General features: G+C 38.2%; 1 protein-coding gene across 6 annotated transcripts in view; it reads right to left on the bottom strand.

The window, feature by feature from the left end:
• Positions 1 to 27,538, bottom strand: part of LOC138108531 (regulating synaptic membrane exocytosis protein 1-like) — a 182,866-nt gene that overhangs the window by 3,862 nt on the left and 151,466 nt on the right. For 5 of the 6 annotated variants that reach the window (XM_069011330.1, XM_069011329.1, XM_069011333.1 and 2 more), the window contains 3 exons: positions 8,552 to 8,693; positions 3,032 to 3,144; positions 596 to 697 (listed from right to left, as the gene is read on the bottom strand). In XM_069011330.1, coding sequence (XP_068867431.1) covers positions 596 to 697; positions 3,032 to 3,144; positions 8,552 to 8,693 — 357 coding nt within the window. Of the gene's footprint in view, positions 1 to 595; positions 698 to 3,031; positions 3,145 to 8,551; positions 8,694 to 16,733; positions 16,803 to 27,538 lie in introns of those variants that run through there. The other variant, XM_069011334.1, reaches the window with a different exon arrangement.

Raw genomic sequence — 27,538 nt, forward strand, 5'->3', positions numbered from 1 at the left:
GAGTATTGATTCTAAATCTCCTCTAATAATTATTTCTATAAATAACTAGAACTTCAACAAATGTCCTTATAAAATGATTCAATATTATTACAATATACATGATACAAATTATTGACACTGACACTAACACTAGCACAAACTGCTGCCTTGAGGCACTGTTGTGTACAGAAGACCTTGACACGTGCATTTAAGTTGTTTCTTCAAAGCACTTTCACCTGTTCTCCATCTCTTTTCATGGTAAACAAACACAAAAAACCTCAGCTATATAGACAAAGCCCTTCTGAGATATATGACTTGCCTAAGTTACACAGAAATATTTCTACAAATGTTCCTTCCAGAACAGATGTTGAGTTGCTGAAAATGATTCCTTGAAAGGTAGCATGCAACTGGCAGATGCAAGGTGGTAAGAAGTGGACGTTGGTAGCAAGGATATATCCACACACATACTCCGTGTTGAAAAGCAAACCAAACAAAGGTTTGTGACAAAGGTAGTGACAGCTAACAAGGAACACAAAAAGCGTCCATTCCCCAGTTCATCGGTATATTTCATAGTGTTGTTTTCTATTCATATATTGTCTATTTTTTTTTTCCATACCTGGGGTAGATTTGGAGCCAGGTTTTTGTGTGAGGCCACGGGCTCTAATGACTTCTACTTCTAACTGGCCTTTTTTATCCACCATTCCAATTTGGATGTCACCTGAGAGGGAGAAGAAAGAAACCCACATTTTAGAGAAGCAGTACAGCACAGGAGACAAGGTATAAGAGTGAGAAGGAGAAAGACCAGAATGATGTTATTCTCCTGTATTGCTGTGCTTGTTGCGTCTCCTGATGATCCGTTTAGCTTCTCCATTATTAAACAAGGACTAAATAATATATAATTAGGGAGCATGGTGCCCTCTCTAGGTATACAGTTCATACCAGCTAAAAAGGTATTTTTTTTCTTCAAAAGTCTCCACCAAGCACACAGGTGACAATTTTTCCATTTTTATCAATATTCCACACACATTTTTGGTGTGAATAAAATGTCACAACATGTTAAGAAACTGCTTTCATTTCTAAACAGTCACACTTGTTTCCTTGCCTGAGTTTTGACAAATGACATTTCCTGCAGAAAAAGGAAACTGCTTGCTCTGAGACCAAGCACTGTTCTGATCTAGATCAATAAAATACAAGGGCAGTAAACTATGTGCTGATGCTCAAAGCATCATGTCTCTATGCTTTCATATATCATGAAATCAGCTGAGTAGAAATCTAACTTAGATCAAAATAGATTAAAATAGGCCACTTAAAAAAAATGCACAGTATGGCATAGGCAGCTACATGACACTTGAGCAAATAAATGAACTACATCCATGAAACACGTGAGTCGTATATATTTGATATGTAAGCTCTAATTGTCTAAAAAACCAAATTCACAAATAGATAGTTCTGAACTGTAGAATTTGGCGTCTAGATTAAGAGAAAGAGCATTCTGAAATTAATTGGGCATGGGATTTTTACATGTTTCTCTAACGGCATATTAAAGCAGTGTTTATACCTTGGTATGTGAACTATGACAGAACAGCAGCAAAGATTTTTTTATCAATTAAACTTTTCTTGAATAAACACAGCCGTGTTCTTCACTAAAAATAGTTCAGAGGAAAATTCCAACAAGCATTTTTAAGAGCACATCACTATATCTCATATCTAAAATAAAATATGCAGCAGGGAACCAGAAGGGGGAGCGATAATCCAAACATTTTCAAATCATCACTGGTGAAAGGATAGCACAGAGCAGGTCTTCTAAAAATTGTAAAAAAACATGATGGAGAGCTTTCTGGGGGCCAAAACTTCAGCCTGTAGTAGATAAAGTTCTAAAAAAAGTCCAAATAAATGTTTTACTCAAGTTATCTGCAGAAAAATCTTTAGTCGCAAAACAAGATTAAAATAAAGAGACAGAAGAAGACCCTTGTATGCATACCAACAAAGCCATTTAGATACTTATTGGACAAACAATCTCACAAATATATTTTCTTCCATGATAATAATAAAATATTAATTTAATAGGTTTGATGATTATTAATGCTCTAGTAGCAGTCATTTAGATTTATACAGCAAGTTTTGCCTTAGAGGGTACTCAGAGCATTCTCGAGATAGTTTTCCTTCTGCTCATGAGTTGGGAAGGGAACACTGTCTTTTGCAATTTTTTTTTCTGTTTCTCTCTTATTTTTCAGATGTACCTCAGTAGCCCTTCCTAAAGCTGGTTTTCCCAAGACAGTTGTATTGAAGTATTGGCTATTTATAATTTCCAGCAGAAGTATCATTACAGTAGTGTATCAAGGAGTCGTCAATTAGCATCCTAAAGCATGTCTAAGAACTGCTCATATATAAACAAAAAACCCCCCAAAAACCCCAACCCCGAATCTTTCCAAAGATACTTACACAGTCCTGCACTCTTGCACTCCTTATACAAACTCATACTCTGTTCGTAAACAAGCTACAGCTAATGCTGCTAAAGGAAATTACAGACTGGTCTGGAACACAGAGATCACAGATAGCCCCAGGCAGCTGTTGAAGAAAAGGATTTTGTGTCTCTCACGACAAGCACTGGCTTTATCAGGAACTGATTATTGGGCATTGCAAATGTTTCCAGAAGTTTCGCTTTCTGGAGTTAGATGAACTAAGCTTGGAAAAGTGCAGTTTGGCCAGAAACCCTGTCACATCCAATATAATCTGTTTCAAGTAAATACAAACTCTGAACAGTTGAGATTTTGCAGTGGGCTACAACTGGAGAAGCCACAATAATTTTGTGTGGGAAGTAAAACCCCTATCTTCAAATTGCAAGTAAGATTAGCCAATACCCCAAATGGAGCAAATACTGTTTCTCACCCCACTTTGAAAGCTGGAACATCAGTAACTGCATATAGGACCTTCATGTTGATAATGAAGGAAGACACTTGGTAAAAGTCTTTTTGGTGCTGTAGTCTGCCAGTGTGTGCATTAGTTAATTGTCTTATTATTCATTTAACAGAGGAGAACGTATCATTCTTACCCATGGCAGGGGTTGCTAGTGTTTGTCGGCCTACTAACTGTGCAGGTCCCAGTCCATCGAGGAAATCACTGAACTGACTGTCAGCGCCCAGCCGTACTCCAGGAAATATTAAGCTGAAACAAAATAAAAGCTGGTTAAGAATAAGAACATGATTAATTTCTGTCATCCTACAGTATTTACTTCAAAAGTACTACTTATACAAAGCAAGCAGCTCAGGATACACAAGCACAAATCATTCTGCAGCATCAGGAATGATATGTTTCCCATGGACCCCAAAGCAGTGTAGAGAAATTCTGCACATCGACTCAAAGTAGTCCATAAAATAGGTCTTGCTAAGGAGGTCTCCAGAAGCAGTGAAGTCTGACAGGTAAATAGACTATGATTGACCTTGTCTGAGAAAACATAAAAAGCTTCATGAAATTTAATAGCCTATTCTTCATTAGTGAGTGTGTGATTTACAGAGATCCAAACCCCCATCAGCATCAGTTAGAACAAATAGGGAAAACAGATGTATGCACTAAATTAATCTGATTGCTGCAGCTGTTTAATGAAGCAGTGACCTGGCAGGTAGTAGTAGGGGTGACTGGAGCTAAACCTAACGCCACTCACTAGCCAAAATACTCTGGCAGACAAATCTGTATCTACAGTTGCTACCCACTCCTCTCTCAGGATACAAACTGAACTGTAACACATCAGCACAGCATATATGGAAACATTCAAGGCTAGGTGAGACAGGGCTTTGAGCAACCTGGTCTAGTTGAAGATGGCCCTGCCCAGTGCAGGGGATTAGACTAAATTACCTTTACAGGGCCCTTCCAACTCAAACTATTCTGTGATGCTATAATGTGTGCTTTGCCAAGCTGCTTTCTTATATTCCATAGTCTGTACTTTATTTTAATAGATATACAGTCTTCAAACAATAACAAAAGAAATCAACAAAACAAAAAAGAGAGAGAGAGAAAGAGTGATCCATGGTGGGAAGACTCAGCTTTGACTTCCTTATAACAATTATGAGAAATAAAAGAACAAACTTTGAACCAAGTATAAACAACATATTCCCCAGCAGGCCATCCACCACGTATCTGCTTCTCCCTCAAAGGAAATTCCCTGTTAGACTGCAATAAATAATAAAAAACTTCCTTATAAAACCAAAAGCATCTAGTGTTAAAAGCTTTGATTTCTGCACATCAGGCTTGTGTGCTTCAGCGATTCAATTCACAGTTCTTTGCAAAGCCAGTAGTTGCACAGAGAAAGTCTATTTCTCTCTTGAAGACTAACTGTTCTTTTTATTCCTGCATAAACTTATGGTCTGTCTGTGAAGAAAGCTGGTCAGAAAATATCATAGTAGCATAGAATAGCCTGAGATGGAAGGGACCCACAAGGATCATCAAAATCTGACTCCTGGCCCTACTCAGGACAGCACCAAAAATCCCACCGAGTGCCTGAGAACACTGTCCAAATGCTTCTTGAACTCTGTTAGGTTGGATGCTGTGACCACTGCTCTGGGCAGCTTGTTCCAGAGCCCAGCCACTCTCTGGGCGGAAAAACTTATTAGAAAACTCTGATTTTCCAAAAAGTAAGTTTTTTCACAGAAATTTAGTTTTAAAATCTCTTTTTTTTTTTTTTTTTTTAATATGGTTTCTTTAGATGGAGGAGGAAAAGAAGCTCAAGGTCTCCAATTCGTAACATCAAGACATGGTCTGCTTCTCTCCCCAGTGGCACTATCCTTTCACTTTTGCCTCTGCTATGAAAAGTTCCTTGCTTGTTTCTTTGGCCTTTTTTCCACAAAATGTGTTATATTTTGCCATAGATTGACTAACAACATTGAAAATAGTCACTTGAGAGCATGCTTCTGGCTATACTTATGATAATGAAGGTTGGAAGTACACATTCATCTGAATGTTTATTAATTCTAATTCATTAAACTCCAGTTAAGGGTCAAGCAAAAGAACATGACAAGGTGCCTGGGGTACCTACTGTAGGAATAGCTAAGCTATACATCTGATTGGTCTTTGGAAATGCAGGATGTGGCATGATATTGTCAATAAACTATGTGATCCTGGAAGTAAAATCAGTGTCAATGTACACACACATACAAGGACAAGAAACCAGTGCAGACTTACCATAAGCACTTCCTAATCATCATCATTACTCACCTACAGTGATATCAAGAGTGAACTGCAGAAAAAACACTACCCAAGCAACCAAAGTTAAGATCTTGCTGATTTTGATGGGAATCTCGCAATAAAGAAATAAACCCCTTCCAAACAGCTTCACTACTCAAAATAAAAGGTGCTGTCAAAAGCTGATTCAGTGTTGACACTAGACATAACATCTGAAGTTAAAGCTGACTTTTCTAATGCTAAAAAATAGCCCAGACAATGAGGGAGAGGATTTTAGGATCAGCTGGCAGAGTGCATGTACCCTGATTATGTGACAGAGCTATGCAGCTTACTCTCCTCCTTGTAGTTGTGTCACCTCATGTTCTACAAATAAGCCAGTAATGCATTTGGGTGAAATAATTAAACAGTAGACACTTGTTTCCTTGTACATCTTTCTTTAACCATTTAACCTTCTTCTCTTGCTGTGATCTAAACCCAAGAGCTGATGTAAACTAACAGTATTCTGTAGAACTCATGTAAATTTCCAGAACATCTAAGGATTTGATCTACAGCTAAATCACAGAATCACAGAAAAAGGAGAAGACTTCAGAGAAGTTTTCTAAGCGACAAAGTGCAGCACCACACTGAGCAAAACCCTCTGGTATCCCTTTTGCCTCTGGCATTGTGTCCTGTTTAATGAATATTTCTCTTCTCTCATTGCAGCAAGATACATTTAACTGTTTCACCTGAGTTTTGCTATCTGCCCCCTTTGGCTCATTCTCCCAGGCTTCCCTTCAGAGTCACTGTTAGATATTGATGGTGTTCTCACTTCTTTAGACTCACTGTTTACTTTTGCCACAGACTGGAATAGAGATGTGGCGGTCAGGGACAATGTTTAAGGCTAAGGTCAAGTACAGTTTCATGTCAGGAAATAAAACTGAGGTACACTGAGGATCAGGCATCAACCAGAATAAGCTGGTAACTATGAAACCAAAAGTCTGGGACAGAAACATAGTGAGAACTTAGGGTGCTAAAAGTTCGGATCAAAGAAGCAGGGCAAACATGGTCAGATGTGAAGATAGCAACTGCATGGGAGAGCTGAGGTAAGGAGCACTGTCAGAGGCAGAACTGATACCGGAGCAGCAAGAGATGGGGAGCAGGCACAAGAGCTATGGAGGCAGAAACAAGACATGCAATACAGGTAGTGTGACTACCAGCTTATGATAGTTTAAACATGTACTTAGTTCTAAAGGGGAGTTAAATGTGGATGGTATCTTTTCAGCTTTTTACCCGCTAGGCTAGTGATTTAATGCCTTAGAAAGCCTCGAGCAGCCTAGAGAGGTAGCACAGGCAATCTGGCACTTTAGTAGCTCTAAAATCGGTACCTGTATCAGCTGCAAAGCAAATACCATCAGCAGAAGCAAAGAGGGAGAAATACAGCTCCCTGCCCGCTCAATTTCCTGCAGTTAGAAGCTTTCAAATGAGACAGACAAGAAGAGATGTTCACAGGAAGGCACAGGCTGAGCCAAGAGAGGGCGGGGCCTCCCTCCAGCGTCCCTTCTATTCGGAGAAGGGGAAAGGGGCGGACTGGGGCGGACCCGGGGTGAGCGGCCAATCAGACACTGCTGAAGAGTTTGAGTTACATTTGGTTCTGCCCGCATTTGGAACAAAGGAGCTCAGAGCACATGGCAGAGGGAAGTGTCTTTGGGACGGGGAGGGGAAGCTCAGAACAGGCAGCAACAGGAGTTCTCAAACTAAGTCCCACTATGCACACCCAGCCTGCAATATGCCCCAGTAAAAAGCAAGCACTCTGTTTACTTCTCAAGCTTGCTTTCCTCACTGTCTTACTCAGAGGCTGGTTCTCAAAACAGGTATTTTATGGCTCTGCCTTTCTGTCCTCCAGACACCTGCTGTGACCTCCAGATCCAGACCCTGGCTGCCCCAGCCCTGCCAAATCTATTTACACACAATGAGGGTGGAACAGAGCATTAAGCTGTTCCACTGAAAATGTCCTCACCCTCAGTGCTGGGCTCCCACCTCTCTTCTCCACTGCTGACCAGGAAAATAGGCTCCCTCAGCTCCTCCCTAAAGGGTGCAGTTTATTGGGGCCTCTGTCACCAAGGTGAGTAACTGGTGCCTTACAGACTGACACTCCAGCACAGAGAAAGGAGGGAGGATGGCAGGGCAGAGTGTTGAAAGGGTAAAAGTAATGAGAACACTGGGATATTTTACTCTTGTCCCTCATTCTTCATCTGATCTTTATCTGCTTTGGTTTTGAATTATTCATGATGGAGCCTGTTTTTCTTACATGGCTCTTAAAATTCTTAGCATTATCATAGAACCATAGAATGGTTTGGGTTGGAAAGAACCTTAGTAATCATCAAGTTTTGATGCCCCTGCCATGCACAAGGACATCTTTCACTAGATCAGGTAACTCAAAGCCCCATACAACCTGGTGATGAACACCTCCAATGATGAGCCAATCCACAACTTCTATGGGCAACCTGATCCAGTGATGTAAAAATATTAGGGTGGTGAGAAGATCTGATGATAGAGGCACTTTTACACAGATCCTTGCAACCACCACCAGAGCAGCCTTGGCTCTTTGTGTCTCATACAATGTGCAGTAGCAATTGTGGTAACACAGTAAGCATATAAAAAGATGAAGCCAAGGAAGTCCAAATCTCTCATTTTTTTCCAGGTCTATAAAGGTGCATTTGCCTACCCCCATTTCCCCCTTTTTTGGGGAGTCATCTTCTAAGAATTCCCTAAGAACCACTGTACCTTGATACATGCAGTAGAGTCCCACTGAGAACTGTGAGGAGGCTGGAGTATTCCTTCACATTTTGAAGAACTGCTTTTGTTCTCCTTTCCTGCATACCAAATTGTTCAGCAGTGAATGAAAACAGCTGCCCCATTCCCCACAGCTGTCTGCCTGACTTCAGCTGATGTGGCATCTGGGCTCTGGGTTTACAGTTCTTAATAAGAGATTTGGAACAACTCCAAATTAAACTTTCTTTGTATATAGTATTACTGAACAAAGTTTCAAACCACAGGGATTCACATACAACATCTGAAGTTTAACTCTGAGGTAATCCAAACTTACCTCAAAGAAAAAGTACCCCTATGTATTGTTTTGAATAATGCAGTCTTAATTTTGCTGTCTTGATGAACAGAATGCCTCACTGGATGACAGGGAAAATGAGAATTCTTAAGAAGTCCTCTCTCAATTTCAATTTCCATGAAATTTGTGTTATATACCTAAAATGGTTCAGTTTTTCAAATGTTTCAAGAGAAAGAATCTCTACACAGAGCTACCCCCTTCAGCTAGAGTTTGGGACATCCCAACTAATGGGAAAGAAACTTCTACTACATTAGAAACTTCTCCTTCATTACTGATATTTTTAATGCCACTTACTTGCCCTCAGAGCTATAACTGTTTATGCTGCCGTCAGTGGATTCTCGACTTGGCTGTCGAACCATACGACTTCTCATCTCTGCTGCCATTCCTGTTTCTGTGCTTCTCTGTATCGTGCTCTTTAGCTTCTTGCTGCCAGCCTCTGAAAGCAGAGAAAAAGAAGTGGCTATTAGAATAACTCAGAGCAAAGCCTTCCCTTGCAGTTTTCACACGAGAACAGTGATCTGACTTGGTCATTACTATTTACTAACATAAAAAGACTTTTCCAATTGAAGAAGCAATCTCTCTTCCTCAGCTGCAAACTGGAAATGGCTTCTCTTTAAAAGGCTGCAACCTGAAGATCTTCATGAGGGCAAACTGTTAGAAACTAGATGTTTCGTTATTAACCTTTACACAGTTGGAATGCAGACAGGTCATGATACTGTCTACTAACCACATACTTGATGATGTGCCTCTAGCCACCTTGCTAGGTTGGGTGACTGCAAAAGAAGTTACAATTCTCACAGAAAATAAAAAAAGGGAAAAAATCCTTCATGCATTCCACAGAAAAATGTTAGGTACATACTTACTATCAAAAATATAATAATGTGTTTTGACTTGGCAGAATCTTACTTCTCACCACAAAATGTCTTCAAAGTAAACAGTGAACTTTACAGAACTTAATGATCCCAGCAGTTCTGAAACAGAAATAACTCTTGGGGAATTTGTTTGGGAAACCACAGAATGGTTAAGCTGGACAGGACCACAGTGGAGCATGGTCCAACCTCCCTGCTTCCTAGAGCCCATTGCACAGGATTGTGTTCGGACAGTTCTTGAGTATCTCCAGTGAAGAGACACCACAACCTCTCTGGGCAATCAGACTCTAGGCTTGTAAGATTAGAAAGTAATGTAAATATTTTGAAATTGTTTAAAGACTTCATCCATTTGGTAAAGCTGCTATCCCACATCCTTTAAAATGCAATTTGATTTTGACACAGAAGTTTTCATGTTTCCCTTGAGCAAGAAGAGCTTCCAGTCCTTTAGAGATTCTCTGTGTTATGGCTGATGTAGAGTGAATTCTGCTGTCACACAGCAGAAATTAAACTTCTAGATGATGATAGTTGTTCTCAGTGATCTTCAAATTTCTTCCACCAAAGTCTCCATGTGATGGAATAACATATTGTCTTCAAACTCAGTGTCCTGGTTTTTTTTCATTTAGTTTGAAATAGGAACCCAAAGTTCAATGGGTAACATCACTTTCTCTCAGAAAGTACTAGATTTGACAAAGTTTCATGTAAGTACATGCTAAAACATTCTTCTGCATTCTCCTCTTCAATTCAGTGCTCCTTTATTCACCTCTGCAAAGTCTGCATGCATCTTTTTCATGGTCTGCTCAGGGAAACATCTGAAAAAGCAAATATTTCTTCCATCTCCACTTGCAGTGGAGACTGAATTGCTCTGAAAATTTTTCGCCTTCCTGTTTCACAGGCACATTGTTGATGTTTGAAACTGACAGGTCTTGACAGATCTTATTCATCACAATAAAACTTGAGACTTTTGTAGGCCCCACATAGCCTGCCCATTGCCCAGGGTGTTTAAACAGGCTGTGGAGATCAGCTGGCCCTTGCTCTTTGGGTCAGCATGCTGGTGGAGGGCAAGGAGAAATCATACCATACAGCTATCAGAGGAACCTCTTTGAAGCTATCGGGGAAACAGCAAATATGGCCAAAGTGAAAGAATTTGTATGTTGGACTTAGAGGAGACATGCCCACGGTGAAATGGGCTGTGGTTTCTCTCTCAAGCTTTTTAGACTGGGGTTGTTTATCTACGGTCGTTAAGCAGCACCCAAATGCCTCTGAGTGGAAGAGATCAGCTACTTCCATAGACCCTTTCCTTCCTTATGAGGCCAACAGCTCTGAGGTTTTCCTGTGGGCCACTACAGCTCATCCATATTCCCAGTCCTTGGTCAGTTGAAAACACATTATCCAGTGCTGCTAAATGTGAGGTAGAGTAGGGTAGGCAAGGTACACCAGGCAGACCAGGGTCCACTCTTACACAGTGCAGGTGGCTGTGGAAGGGATTTGCTGGAGCTTCAGTAATTCTGTATACAGAAACCCAAATGCTACATTTGGTCCTGAACTTTCTCTTTAAAAACTGAGGGAGTGTTCAGCATATCAATGCTAATAGGCAGGCTGAGCCTCAAAAATAACTCAAAAGGCACCTAAGAAGTATAAGTCATGCACAGAGTTGTACACCACAGCAGGATTTGCAGGTCTCTCTCTCTCTCTCTCTCTCTCTCTCTCTCTCCACGTCCTGTCTGAAAGTGTCTCTGTTTCCATCAGCTCCTACAAAGCATGTGAGATTATGTGGTTTAACCTCTGCTTACTTTTCTGGAGCCAGCCAGGTCAGCCAGCATGACCTGGAGGATATAATAGGGTAGAGCCTGAAATGTGTTCGGCTGAATAGGGTTGCTTGTGAGTATTCAGGGCTCAGGAAAGGTAAATGGGGAGACTCTAGAGGCAGCTACAAGACCATCATGGTCTTGGCACAAATTGGTAAAGAGATGTTGCTCTGGACCACCTGGGCAACATGGTGGGTGCTGAAACTTAGGCTTGAGAGCCAAGTTGTTGGGACAGATAATGAATATAGTCATGGAAATAATCATTGTATAAAATATCCATTGACTAAATTACAAAAACTAATATTTTAGCTTTGAGCCACAGTAGAGATTGAAAACAGCAGGTGGATTTTTTTGAGTACTGTTACATTGTCATGGATAACACTGGTATTGCTGTTTAAACACTCTTTGCTCCACGTATTTTAAATGCACAGACCATGAAGTAGGAATCCTTGTGTACGGCCACAGGCAAGTCTAAAACCTTGTCTCACTGAGCTGCAAGTACCAGACTGTCTTTTTCCAAGTACTTTTCAAGTCACTGTTCTCTGTCTTACAGTGCCAGATTCTACTTCTTCCTCATTTTTCATCAATATTTTTTCTTTTCAGGTTGAAGATTAAAAAGCATCCTTTTGTCTCTCCTTATAATTGCTATTAAGACCCACAGTGTTTCCCAGGAAAACTGGAGTCCTCCAATTTATCTACTTTTATAACCTCAGTCTTAATCTTCTGAAGTACAATCAGAAATATAACAGTAGCCCAACAGAAGGATAAAACACAAGAGTTTAATGGCATAGAGAAAATTGCTTTTGCCCATGGATAAGAACCAAAATACTTGTTGCACAGGTTTTGGAAGTTTTAACCTTGGTCACTTACGCATCTCGTATCTAACATGACATATTACTTTTTCCAATTTTAACGCAAAAAGTCAAGACGGTTTATCTTGTTAGTGTGCTCCTGTAAACTCAGCAAAACCTAGTTCTGTGAGGGAGGGAGGTGCTCAGCATGCAGATGAGTTGGGAACTGCTTTTATTTCTAAAGGTGCCCTGCTAACATGAACTCACGCTGGGGTACAATTCCAGTGCTGCCTTGACTGCACAATGAAATAAGGGATCCAAACAACTACCAGTATTTTCCCTGCTATTGATAATACTTCTAAAAAAACTTTCATTTTCATCTTGTATTACTGTTAATCTAACAGCTCTGCATTTATCTTTGGAATGCTGTCTTTACATGAATAATGCAGGTTCATAAAATATTCAGTATCTATGCTGTGACATAATGAGAAGATTTTCTGCTCTTGTCAGGATATCAACTGGAGAATGCTTGATCCTGCTCCCAATTTTTATTAGTTTGATACATACAATTAAATTTTATAATACATTACAGTTATTTGCCTGAACTGTATAAATTACACTATATTCATTGTGCAGGCTGAAGATGTCTCTGTACTGAATACCATTTAGAGGTAAAATTTACTCCAAAATGGTCTGTATGCTTCGCTGCTGTGTCAATTGTGTAAGGATTTCTGCATGCCGGAATGCAGACTGATGTGCATAAATTACAGGTAAACACCTGGCTTAACAGGTACAAACTAGAGAAAAACTACTACAAAGTAATTGTGATGAACATTTCTGCAGATTTAGTAATTGATGCCAAGCAACATAAAGCAGCCACCTGCACCTACAAAAGATACGCAGCTTGTAAGCATTTTGCAATTCCTCAACAGGCTTGTTGTAGCACTCCCGCTATAACACACTGATGAGTGTATGCAATGTGCTATTTCCATCTACTTATTATAAATATAGCCTAGAGTGATTCCTGTTTGGTCTGACAAGAAACTGGTCCCTGATTTTGGTTTTTCCAGACAAAAGTAAGTTAACAAAGACCCTGACCAGAGTAACCAAGCGCAGCAAAAAACAAGTATGCTCTACCTTACATCTGCACAAAATATCAAAGGAATTGATGTGTCCCAAATTTCTGTACTTCCTAATCATTCTCAAGTCTAGGAGCCAGGAGCCATTGACAGCAGAATTATAGCGAAAGGGTCAATTATATTATCTAGAGATTTAAGATGGCCTCCTAGAGATATCTCAAAGCTAGCTTTACATTCTAAAGGCATCCAGTTCAGAGAGGACAATGCCAGGACATTCTCCACTCCCAGCCCTCCCCACTCAGCAAAGGCATGACTGCACATGGCATCACCACTGGCCTGGCTTTTCCTCTGTGCTCCATGTGGTGCCTGGAGGCAGGTACTACATTTTGCTCTTGTTTCAGTACAGAAAGTCTGAAATGACAAGAGGGGCTGCTGGAACAAAGCTTTTATCCAAGGTGCCAGGGTGCATATTACATGCCATGGGTCAAGGCTAAGGCACAAAAAGAATGTGCAAGGACATGAGCTTGGCAGCTCAGTCAATAGGATAGTGTTGCAGACCACTGTAGGGCAGAAGACAATCCTGACATGGCCCTCTATGTACTGCCTACAGGGAGAGGTGCCTTACGTGACCATTGCCCAGAATCATACCTAAGGGCAACTAGTTGGTTAGCACCCAAAAAAGAAGCAAATTTACACACATGCAGCACCCGAGTATGTGAAAATTCATGACTGGTTCAAAAGAACAGACCAGAGAACAAAGTGAACACCACTGCTAAATCCACTAATGGAAGGGATCATAAGAAGTGTCATTGCATGGCTCAAGGGCAATTCATTCACAGTATCAAGTATGCTCTTGCATCCAAAGAAAGCCTCAAAGGACTACAACTCCAAGCCAGCTCTGACTGAAACCTGGCAGGACTCTGACCACATGGTTGGTTTGTACACTGACTGTGAGACGCCGACAAGATTATGCCAACTGGAAGAGTAAGGGTCAACCTCAATTCAAAGATCTATAAAAAGAAAAGCCAAGGGGCACATTTCCTTCTGTTCCTTTCTAATGTGTTGGTGATTTTTACAACTTCAAATTTAGCTGCTTGGAGACCTGCTGAGTTACAAGTTCTGCAGCATCCCACTCACTTTGCATGTAGTGCTTTTAAACAACAAAATTTATTTACACATGAATTGACAAAGTGCCCCTTCGCTTATAGTCCTAAAACAGAGAGAGAAAAAAAAGACTAAATAGTTCAAAGATCATCTGTTTTTTTATATGTGTACATCTCTCAGATGAACTCAACAGTAGATTGATCACTAAGACTGAAAGTGAATAGTGACTATGGACAGAACGTAAATAGTAAAAAATTTAAATACAAATTTCAACAATACAAGTTTCTAGACTTTATATCATGTAATACTCTCCTGTATTTTCCATTCTGTCTTTGTGCTATACTCTCCTGAATATAATGCTCTTTCTAAAAAGACATGTGAAATATTGCAGTAATTGTCTTTGAAGTGTTTCTTCCAAATATCATGCAATATACTCAAAGAGAGGAGAATGCTGTTGATATCCTGTGGTGTTATATCCTGAGGTTTAAAATCCAAATGTAAACCATCATGTAGTTATTCCCATTTCTATTTATTAAAAAAAAATCTGCAAACAACATTTATACTAATATAAATTACAAAACCTTCTAGAAACAGTATTCACCTTTTCAGCTGGGACAATTCATTGAGAAGAAATTTTATCAGAAGTTTGGAATAAACTGTATCTCACAACTATGTTTATAAACTCACAAACTCATCTGGCAAACACCTTTCATCACTCCCACTAAATACTTTCAGATAATACATAAAAGATAATGCAATTAGTCCCTTAATATACATGATATATTTTTCTGACATATGTAGAGCAAAGGAACAAAAAGCACCAATCCTAACAAAAGGAGACTTCACTGAATTGTTGTCAATGGTTGTATTAATGCTTTGATGGCATTTTAGACAGTTTACAGCAGAATCTCACCTTTTGACTGTATTTTTCACTGAAAATCAACCTTGCAGACTCAGACTCAACAGTTTTAGATTTCAAAGTAGCATTACTTATCCAACAGCTCCTAGTTATTTGCATGAAATTGAAGTAGCACTTTGAGAGCAAATGACAGGAAAAGGTCCATGCTCAAAACAAAAGCAAACAAGAAGTGGAAAATCAGGCCATTGTTTACTACCTGACAGTGGTCTCAAAACCTTAAGCAACTGCTTTTACAAACTGTATCTCCTTTAGATGTCTTAGACAAATTCACTGGAAAAAAAAAAAAAAAGAAAAATAGAAACAAGCATGTGTTTGATATGTTTATTCTGATACTTATGATTTTTTCATGTCAGTGAAGAAAACCTGTGTTTAACCAGGACACATGTGTCTTAAGGTAAAGCAAGGATATCTGGTCAGAAAAAGATCAGTTATGGCTTCTGAAATTACTTTATGAAGATTAATTGTTCTGTCCACATACTTGCAATGAAGAGAAAAGAGCCACTGTCAGCCAAAATGAGGCAATCAAAGATGATCTATAGCAATGAGTTTCTACTGCTGGGACTGTGCTAAGCACACTTTATAAACATACAGAAATGAAAGCATCTTAATTATCTTCTTCACACATATGCAAAGAGCCATATAAAAGCAGAATGTGTCAGTGAAACTGGTAATGTTCTTCAACTCCTAAAGCCTATTTCAATAAAATTCAATTAGTAAAACAAAAAAAGCCATGTTTCCAACAAAATATCTACTATATAAACAGTTTATAAAATATCAAGCACTCACTTTCTCATATACTCTTGGCTTTTTTGTTAGACGGGAGGGGAATGCAAGACACAACGAAATAAGATGCTCAGAAGAGCTGTTAGCACTTCAACAGTAACATTTTTACAAAACACACAGCCCTATATTACATTTCTTGTAACCAGCCAAGCCCTCTCAGAGAACTGACATATGGTATAGAGATAAAATTTATCCAAGGGCAGGACGCTGGGACACAGCTTGCAGTTAATACAGCAGGGGAAAATGAAATGCAATGCAGAAAAAATAGAGATTTTTCAGATAAACTAAACCAACATTTCATTTCATTAGGAATTTATACATATTTAAGTAACTTGATGTCTTTTGTGGTTCCAGGCAGCCATAACAATTTTAGTAAATTTGACTTTTTAAGCAAATCTGCACAATTACAAATAGTTCAGTATTTTTTATTAAAAACATAACATGACAGCATTATTACTAAAACACAATATTTTACAAGATGATACCACCAATAGGACAATTTATAAAACATAACTAATAAAGAAATTCACTGTTATTGTGCATGTTCAAAAAGTTTCCTGAGAACTGTGTTGTTGTGCATGGTGGCAGCCCAAAGACTAATAATTTTAACAACCTCCAAAACACCTGTAAATTGAAACACTGATTAAACCACTAGTGCTAGAGTATCTTCCAGTAAAAAGCTGTTAAATGCCTTTTTGTACAGTTGACAAGTTTCTGAATAATAGCTTAACCCTAATTTAATTTCACAGCATAGTAATTAGGAGACATTACAGCTTCAGAAACAGTCCCTTCCTTTTCATCTCAATTACCAACCAGTGAAACAATCTGAAAATGCTTTTACCTTTTCAGTAGTTTGATTTGCCCCGAACTGCAACTTTCAAGCTCTCTAGGTTTTATTTTACCACTACCAGCAGCTCCCAGGTGGATATCACATTTCCCTTTAAAATTATTACTAACCTGCCTTTAAGATATAATTTCTAATGTATTAGATCGACATAGTATCATACCAACTTCGGTTTTTCTTTAGTGACTGTAGCATTAGTTATAACTCCAGACCATCATACATTGCTAAAGCAAGACTCACGAACAGGCTCACCACAGTAAAACACAGAAAATACAGGCTTACCTTTGGTTTAAGCAAAATTAAACACTGGCTATGATATAATCCTTAGCAAGCAGCCAGCACCTAAAGCAGCTTCACCTTTGTTTAAATAACTTGTGCTGTTCCTGGGTAGAATAAACCTTTGGAGTCCTGGTATTGTCTCTCCTTTGTTATCCTGTAACCACTTGGCACAGCAGCATTGCAAGGAATGATCAAGTTGCTTCACTCACAAGTTCCTTGTACAACTGTGATTACATTACAGGGCCTTGCAGTGAAAAAAGTACTGAACTACCTGCCAGCTAGTACTTCATAATATATTGCTGAAAGGTTAAAAAAAAAATTCAGTCAGTAGTGTATTTTCTAGTTATGTGCAAGCAGAGAAGAGCCCAAAATATTCTTAGCAACCTTGGCCGATGGTTTTTTTAATGCTGCTGGTCAAAATGTGATGAGGAGACAGATAAATCCAGAATCACATTTGTCTGTCCTGGTGATTTTTACTCATTTTGCATGAATATTTTGTACAAAACCACCTGAAACTCTGCAATCCTGAGAAAACATCAAATTAGCATTAAATACTAAGTTATAGTTATGCAACAGAAAAGTTTAAATGATGTTACTGTCTTAGAGGGACTTGGGCACAGCAGAGTTAAAAAAAGTTTCACTGACTGAAATGATCTTGTGCATTCTGAGAACAGAATTTCATTTTTTAATTAGTCCTTTCATCTTTATACTTACTTTTGAGGAAGCAGATTTTGCGATATTTGTTTCTTTGTCAAATTGTTTCATTTCTCTAATACCCTATTCTAAAAATGTAATATACTTTCATTTTGCGAGTGGTTAAGAATCAGTTAATTTAACGCACCTGTATTGACTTGGCATGCAAAATTGTAGGGACCAACATGCCTTCTCAGGGTGATTAGAGACAGAAAGGGGAAAGGAAATTATTCAGCATTTGTCAAGCCAAAAGAAGAGAACTATTTCAAACAGAATTATAATGAGAAAAAAAAATTGAAACTTGCCCAGTACAGTTCTGTAGATCTTCAAGCTATGGTAAAGTTCTAATTATTTAAAGTATAATAAAATAATTAAGGAGAAAAATGCCACAAGTGAACTGTTCATTTCAGCTAATAAACATATAACAGGATTTATGATTGCAAATAATATAGAGGTGACAAACTCAAAATCCTCCCCACCAGTGATGCAGTATATCTCATGTCACTCCTGTGCAGAAATGTCCATGTATTTTCATTGCTTAGGCACAGATTTTCTATTTAGTGCAATAGCTGAAGTAATTTTTATCTTCTTGATAAATTTTGAAATGATGCTTAGAAAACCAGAAAGAGGGTGACATTGCCTTTTTGAAAAATACATAGCTGTATAGTATGTAATTCTGTCATGATGTGTGTTAAATTAAAAAAACCCAAATACAATTAAATGGAAAGATTTATCTCAGTACAGTGCCATGGTAGGAATGAAATGCTGATGCTGGTAGCTGCTAATGTGTGCATGTCACTCTCCCAAGACCTGTCTTCAGCTTGTGCCTGCCACCTTGAGCAGTTTTACACAAAGCACTGCACTTGTGTCAAGTGTACAGAAGTTCCCTCTCACCCAGGTTCTTGCTTAGGGAAACTCAGTGGAGGTTTAAAGTTGAAATAAAAAACACACAGAGGGTAAGTTCCATGCGTCTATAGTCTCTTAGAAAGCCCTTTCAGTCACAGCCTTTCCTCCTTTATGTTCCTTGTCATAGTCCCAGGAAAAATCATTCAAAATATTTCTTATTTGTAAGGCCAAATCCCCTTTCCAGGATTAAAACTGTTTGATACTCTTCTGGACGTGTAACACAAAGGCTGAGCAAAAACTTGGCATGTTCTTCCACCACTGAATCCAGAAATAGGAACCTCAAACTCTCTACAAAGTAATTTTTTCTTGGCAGCTTCCCAAATACCACACCTCAAACAAACTTTTATTTAAACTTTCTACAAATTTAGACAAAATTTTGCATGTTGTTTTTGCAACCTTGTTTGCACTGCTGTCCCTGGTATCCCCATCAGTGATCCCACTGAAGTTTCAGCTACAATAAACTATAACCATGCTCTTTTTTCAGCCAAAGTACCTGTGCTAATGTTTGCTTTTGAATTTTGAACATGTAACTATCTAAAGTTCCAAGCCAGCTAGGTTGTGATGACATACCTCTCACCTTTGACATCAGCCCAGGTAATAATTTCCAGAAGGGAGGCTAAAAATTCAGGAGAGGCTCCTTCTTTTGGTCAGCTAGAGTTCAAATCCAGCTAATAGTGGTCCTGGTGCAAAATTTATCTTTTGAAACAGCTGTTTATTGACAGTAGTAGTTAAGACAGGTAGGTAGTGAGCGAGACAGTCACTTAATGTTTCCGTTTTCAAAGAGCTGCTTGTGGCACTACACTCAGACTGGTTTGCATTAGTTACAGCTGTCTGTGGGTAAAAACACCTACAGACTTGGGCAGAGGATCTGTGCTAAATAAACACTGCATAACTATAAGATATAATTGTTCCCTTTGTATTTATATTATTTAAAGCGGACAACTGCACACAAAGACCTGGTTTAGAGACAGATCATTCAGCCAAACTTCCCAAGCATAACTCCAGCATAAGTCTGCTATGAAATCCTAAGGTTTGCATCCAGTATTGCTGGTTTATGTCCATTATCAAACATGCTCTGAGGAAAACTCTACTGACAAGATATAAAATTTCAACTGTGCCACAGACAGACATCAGCACAAAAAACCTGTCACAGCATCAGTATTGCTTTGGTATCTGGGCAAGGCAGGGAGCAATGTGAGACAGCAGGATTTTCTGCAACACCTTGCATTTTGCCATCAAAGACAATTGCATGTTACTTTTGCAGGTCCCTATGGCTGCTCGTTTCTCATCCTCCTCAGCTCTCTCCTCTCTTGGTTACAAACCTTACTCAGCAAGGAAGCACTTGCCTTTCCAAAAGGTGACACGAATGAGACAACAGTCAACAGACACAAGACAAAAACTGCACCAATACGTGAAGCATTGGTCTGTGACTTCCCTGGTAAATTACACTAAATTTTTATTATAAAGCAAGATTTTATTATTGTGACTGTTGGCTTGTTTGATAATAGATTTATCATATAATTAATCTGTTACAAACATGATAAAAAGCTAAGAGAAATATAAGCACAGTGGAGAATTAGCCATATATTATAAAACAATATTTGAGAGCATCTGAATTACAACCAATAAATATAAGCAGACAGTGAGCATTTACAAAATTTTAAAGCCCTTTCAAACACAAGGCAAAATGAGATGGGGAAAAAAAAAGAAGTGCTGCTTATACAGCCTAACTCTACAGAAAAAACTGACTCCATCCCAAACTTCTAGTTATTTCTGAAGTGAAAACACTTCCAAACTGCTGTGCCAATGAAAACAGAGTGTTATGTGAAATACAGTTTTTAATGCAACTGTGCATGAATACTACTAAGTTTAAGGATCAAAGGTACATTAGTTCAATGTCTTGAACTAATACAATATCCAGAAATGTTGTTGCATGTATGCTAGTAACAAAAAATACAATACAAAGCTAATTTTACTACTTCCAAACTATTTAACAGGCCATTTTCCTCTCTACGTATTATTCAAAAGCAGACGCTAAGATTAAGCATTAAATTTTCCTGCTGTATTGATATAGAGGGCACTAACAAAACAATCACAGATGAAGAAATGACAACCATTTAATGATAATCTGGAAAACAAAACTTGCACATCAACATCGGCACCAAAGAAAATGAGAAAGGACAGCCGAAAATTGCACAGCTCTGTATGAAGTGAAATTTTCAAATCCACATCATAATAACAAACATGAAAATCTGCAATAATCAATCAGCCAGTGTGAACCACAGATTCCAAATTCTCAACTTACTTCTGGATAACATTTAAAAAGATGGCTCCCCAGAGTACATTGAACAAAATTAAAATATAGTAAACAAACCATATTTTCATGGTCCTAGGCTTACTACTGGTTAAACAAAACTAGCATTTTACAGTAATTTTAGATGCTATAACTCAAGCCAAGCAGTACTACATCTTTCCAGGGATTTCAATATATATTAGCTCATGGATGAAGATCATAAAATACAAAAGTAAAACAAACTTGCCTTTCATAGCAGGATTATACCATGGTGCTTGAATCTTGCAGAGCTAACGGTTTGAAGGTCAGGCTCTTTGGAACAGATGCACTAATCTCTTATTATCTCTATATTAAACAAATTATTTCAGATAGTATTTTTTCTTGGAACTGACAGATAAAGCTCTATTTGCTGCTTAGGATTATTGTGATCATTAATGAGAGTGGTTCTTTTTGGGTGTGTTTGAAGTGTGAGAGGATAGCTGCTATTGAGTACAGATTGGTATAAAAATAGCAATGGCCAGTTAAATAGCAGGCAAAAGTAAGACACATAAATTCCATGCAGGTAAAATGCTGTCAAAATAAGGATTAAACACAATATATGCACAGAAAAAAAAATTCCTATGTACAAAATAAATCAAAATCACATAAATTAATATTTAAGATCAAAACACAGTCTTGCTTTATTATTAGGAAATACTGTTTAAGGAAACATGCAGTTTTATTATTATAACCTCTATAATAGATCAGATTTTAAAACTCCATGAGTACAACAGAATCTAATATGACAGACTATTTGAGATAAAACAACAAATAATAAAATATGCATAAACCCTAGCTTATTTCTATAAATCTGGTATTACTACCCTCCGGACTTAAGTAAGTTCTGGATGGACATAATACAATTAGCTAATTGGCAGGCAACTTCTAATAAAATCACAATGAAAGATGACATTGAGAGCATGCAAATACCATAAAACAAAGTTTGTGAAGCTCCTTGATAAATTAAAAGAAACTTCTACTGCCAGAATAAGTACAATGTAGAAGTGACTTTGAATAAACTTGAGTATCATACATAGATATTATAATAACTATTCCCCAGCCTTAAAATCACCATGATTATATGTTATTAAACACACACTCTTTAGGCTATGAAAAGTATCAAAACTAGTATGTCAGGTATTAGAAGGAGAATATTTTTTAAAAAGAGTCTGCAAACACAAGATTTTCCCTATTAGTGAGACAGCACTGAAGACAGGTAATGAAGACAATCTCCACTTTCTTTTGAAGTGAGTTTTAATGTGCATTTCCATGGTAACAGGAGCCAATGTCACTGAAAAATGACTCAAATCTAAAATTTATTTTACTTAATAATACTTTCATACAATGTGCCTGATTGCATACTGTTTTCACAAGAATATTTTTATTCATGATATCTCCTATTTTCCTCAGCTTCTAATATATGTATTTAATTTTTAGCAAGAACATATTCTAGAGGAAAATTGAAAGCATTTCTCTCAAGTCAAGAGCTTCCAATATATAGTCAGAAAAATTCTTAGAATAATTTATGGTTTTTTCCATTGAAATGTTTAAGTAAAATCAATCTTTCTAACCCTTGTCCAGTGGTGGTCTTTCTCTGAAGACTGCATTATGTGTAATGCCATGTTGGGAAAGAAGAAGATGCCCAATGAAGACCAAAACTTTTTCAAAGGCCTTAACTTCTCTATACATTTTTCTGTCATCCTCAAAGGAACTTTGGGCTACACAGAGTCATTGACTATATCAAATGAAATATAAAAGCATGGGTAATTTAAAACAAATGCGAAGTGCATGGTGCTGTTGAATATTTTCTTTTCCCCTATATCCATGAGAAGTGGGGGTGTTTTTGTCTTACACAGTCACAAAAACATGCAGAATTTTCACCAACTCCAAGTTCATCACATGTAGATCTCCATGGGGCTATTCCCTGTGAAGCATACATAGGACTGGACCTCACCATCATGAGGATACTTAATGCATCACATTTAAATAAAATTCCAATACATTTGTAATGTGACAATTTTTGTTTCAACAGTGAGGAAAAGAATGAACCTTAGAAACCAAAGTTAACTTGCCTATAAACTCCTGTTCCAGCACAATGGTGCCTGAAAATTTGAAATACATGCTACTAGGCTATGATTTATATAAAACAGTTCTATGTTTTTAATATAACTCCCAATCTGTGAGTTTATATTATGTTCTATTCTATTCACTCCAACAACACAATGATAAATAAAGCACCAACCCAGAATCATGGTGAAATTCTGGTCTGCTTTTCTTCAGAATTACAAAGAGAAAGAAGAACATCTTGTGTACACTTAAGTGATCTCTTATCATACCACCTTCCTATTCAGCAAGGCAGGTAACCACAGTATTTTCAGGTATTTTATAAGATAATTTTGAAAGTGATAATCTATTATTTTGGTAAAAAAACTAGTAATTGGAATAAAAATGTTTTGTTACAGAGTTCAGCACTGTGCCATCAAGTAGAATAACAGATGTCACCATGCTATGTTCTGAAGTACAAAACATGAGCTAAAAGAACATTCAAAGGGATGTGAGTATAAACATACACATTTGCAAGGCAACCCAGTGATGGATGAATCTGTTTTCATTTAATTAATGAGCTGTTCACATATCCTATGCATTTCTTCACAGTTCAACCGAGTTCCCAGCTTAAAAGATTTTAGGGATCTTCTTACAGTCAGGTCCTCACTCAGCTTGTGGTCAACATACCTTCTCTAATATCACTAAAATATATCAACTAATCCGGTACTACTACTTGCTCATTTAGCTAACTTTACACTGCAGAGAGTGATCTATGGTATTTACCCTCAAAGCAAGTAACCTTCAAAGAGTAATTAATTAAAATCCCCCAAGTGGAAACATTCTTACTGGGACACAAGAAATGAAGATGCTAAATGAAACCAAGAATAATTGTATGCACAACGGACATTATACCCCAGCAGCACAGAGGTGAGTCCTACGTTAGCATGTGGTTTAGGCATCAAAAATTTGCTTTCAGCCATAGATTCCCATTTCAAGAAAGCTAACACTGTCCTGCTTTATATTATAAACATTATTAAACATGTTTAACATGTGATATATAGAGACGCGCTTTAAAGTATGGAAATTTAATGTCCCACAGACTCTTTCCTTAAAACAATACCCCTGTCTAAAGATTACATATAAGTGGTTACACACATGCATGCACACTACATTACTGAGATTACTGTTTCTCCTATCACATCTTCCTAGGTAAACAAACAGTTACAAACATCTTTAAACTCTCAGTTACAGTTGTAAGCTTTTTAGGAAGTCTCGGCTCTTCTGCAGACTGTGAGATTTTCAGTGGGTCACTTGCAGTCCTGGAGTTTGCTCCTCAATAAAATGGACAATGGCACTTACCGTTCCTTTGTAAAATGCTTTAAGGTCTATGGCTGCCAACAATGCAAAGAACAAAGAACCATCGCTACTTTAAAGAGGTCTGACATGAACTATAAAAGTCAGAACATAAATTAAGAGCACATAAAATAAATTGCACTATGAAGGTCAACAGTACATGTTTACATAGTAGTCGTAGCAGTTCTTGCTCCAGTTGGGATTGCAAAATGACTGCTATACTGCTTCTACAACTCTAAGAGAATAGAAAACTTTGGACAACAGAAAAAGAAATCTGCAAAAGTTCATCCATTTATTCTACAGAACAGTCTTACTGGGCTACCAAATTCTTAAGCCTTGAAATGGGATTTTAAGCATCAAACTCACAAGAGCAATTGATTTATTAAAAATAAGAATATCCCGCCAAGAGAGACCATTCTTATGCATAAAGAAAAACTACCTGTGCATGTAACATGTTGACTGGCATGCCTGTGGGAAGCTCTTTAAGTGAAAAAGGAATGTTGTAATGCAAAGCATCAATGTTCGCTTCTCAATTTTGCAACTTCATTTCATTCATAGTTCTTTTACAAAAACTGATGATCTTACTTCTCTATGGTGCATGGCTTCTGTCACAAGTACTATCAATATTGTAGTCATGGGCACCACATGAACACAGATAAAGAGTAAAACATGAGAAGAAAGTCAGGAGATGTCATATTTGTCACACTAAATTGACATCACAGAATCACAGAATGGTTGGGGTTGGAAGTTACCTCTGGAGATCATCCAGTCCAATGCCCCTGCCAAGGCAGGGTCACCTGAAGCAGGTTACACAGGAACACATCCAGTGGGTTTTGAATGTCTCCAGAGAGGGAGACTCCACAACCTCCCTGGGCAGCTTTTTCAGTGGTCTGCCACCTTCAATGTAAAGTTCTTCCTCATGTTGAGGTGGGACTCCTTATGTTTTAGTTTATGGCCATTACCCCTTGCTTGACATCTGTGAGATATTCAAAGAATGTATTGATGAGATCCCCTCTCAGTCTCCTCTATCATCATTCAGCCTCCCTTCTTATGGGATCAACCACTGATCCAGCTGGACATTTGATTCGCCTCACTGTTTCTCTTCCTCACTTTTAACTCGATTAAACTTCATGCTGTCCAAATACTTTTTGCTCTTTTAACAACAGACTATTTGAAACCATAAGCAAAAAGTAATATTTAAACAATACTAAGAAAGCATAGTATCAACAAAAGCACTGACACACAACCCCCAGGTAAGACCTATTTACTGCTCTGTGCACCAGCACCAGCCACAGGGCAGCACTGGGTGAGTGACAGCACAATGCAGCTTGCTGTGCTCCCCAGTTGCCCTTTGAAGACTAAGAGCATTATTATATTCCCAGCATGAAGAAACTGGCAGTACCATATCCTAGAAAAAAGTAATATTTTTATTAATGGTACACAAAAAAGAGAATATTATTAAAGTACTTACATTTTCATCAAAAACATTGTATCACAGGACAGTGCTGTTATTACATATTCTACTTGACCGATGATGATGTATGAAAGGCTTGGATCATGACACTTGTACTGAGAGCACAACTAATTCAAGTTACAATAAATTTACAATTCACTGTATCATTTCCATCTACCTGGTTATTCAGTTTTTGTTACTGGAAAGATTCATAGCAATTACATAGTATTAGTTTTGATGATGACATCTGCTCATCAGAAAAAGTAGGATATTTAAGGAGACCACCAGACATTTGATCACATTCAAAACAATTAACCAATGGACTTAAAGATTATTCATTAAAGATCATTCACTACTTCTCAGGCTGACAACCTCACTTTCTTTAACATAATCATATTCGTGGTTCCTTTCATGCAAACAATTGATACAAAAATATAAAACAGACACACACATAACTGTGCCTCTTGATTAGCATTCACACAGAGTCTTAGAAAACTGACTTTACATCTTACGGATGATGAGCAATCAGCACAGCAAATGAGAGAAACCACTTACGAGGCAGAGAATTACTGCACCTCAGCAAGATCATTATCTGACTTATGAAAATAGAATCAGAAATCTTAAGAGAGTTGTACCTATGGAAAATAAGTGTGCCAAAGGCACTCTTGCACTTGTAATTTAAACTTTGCTATCACCCATCAATATCAGGTTCAAGCCTGGTGCTGTGACACAGTTTGCTTATTGCATGTAGAGCTTCAAGAACAATAAAGTTGCTACTTTGTGTAGCCCAGAGGTGGTTATTTCTTAAGTAAGACCTCCTCTATCCAGGCAACTCTGCCCTGTGCCTCTCCTCCATGCAAGATGGGCAACAGAAAACCTTGAAGGATTCAGCTACAGGATATGAAGGATTGGGGCAGCTGAAAGCCCTTGTTTCTGAGAGGGACCAAGGAAAGGGCTAGGAGCAGAAATAAAGGGGGCTGGGCATAGGCTAAGTAGGACTCAACTCACTGAATTTCAAGTGTCTATAGATGTTGTACTGGAGCTAGTCATGCCAGACTCCTCTTAGAATATTTACAGAAACCCAGACATTTTAGGGGGAAGTTAGTTGTTACTATTTTTACTATTTTTACTTGAGGATGGATAAGCCATGGGTAGAAGTGAACTCTTCTCTCTGCTGGCTAGAAAGAAAGCCTGAAGCAATGAACTGACAGCTACATTGTGGACACCTATACTTGTTTGGACTAATCCCACCCTTTGTAACTACAGCTCCTGGTCCATTTCTTTGAAAAATGGTGCCTTTCTAGTTGTCAGGGACAGGGTTCATGTTCTATATCCCACAATCCCTCTCCAGCTCCTGAAGTACAGATGTACCATGTAGGTCTATTGAGGATAACACAATGTGAGAGACATGGACTCATGGGATTCCTTGAAGAGCAAAGCAGTGGGAATTACTGGCTGAAAGATTTGTGCTCAGAGCTTTCTAGATGCAACCTTGGGTTTTTTATTTTTTAAATTAAAAATTGAACAATCCATGATGTCAAATATTCAGTCACCAGCACTTGCACAGAAAGAGTTGTCTCTGGACCACAAACACTAAGACTGGAGAGGGGCTTTTTGCCCTTTACAGAGTGTCCCCTGGCCCAAATCAGTAACCTTTAAATGGCATTGTGGTAGCCTGCTACAATCTGAAGGTGATTACTGGGAAAAGTCACTCTTCTGGGATTCTGGCCATGGGCAAACTTTGGACCAGAAACTACTGTGAGGCAGACTGTGAGGGAGAGTGTGAACCTTGGCTAAAAGGGGATCCCATAAAATTTCTTGACGTTGTTCCCAAGTTGGCTATAAACATAGCTATCCCCATGAAGCACAGTATAGGGTAAAGGCCCATATACAGGCATGGAGCATAGAAATACTTCCTGAGCAAGAATAAACAAAACTGTATTTGCAACTATGTAAATGCTGTTAAAGAAAACTGTAAACTGCTACTCAAACTCATCACAGTTTCTATGCCACTTTCCCAGTCAC

Source organism: Aphelocoma coerulescens, chromosome 3, assembly GCF_041296385.1.
Source record: "Aphelocoma coerulescens isolate FSJ_1873_10779 chromosome 3, UR_Acoe_1.0, whole genome shotgun sequence".
Taxonomy (NCBI): domain Eukaryota; kingdom Metazoa; phylum Chordata; class Aves; order Passeriformes; family Corvidae; genus Aphelocoma; species Aphelocoma coerulescens.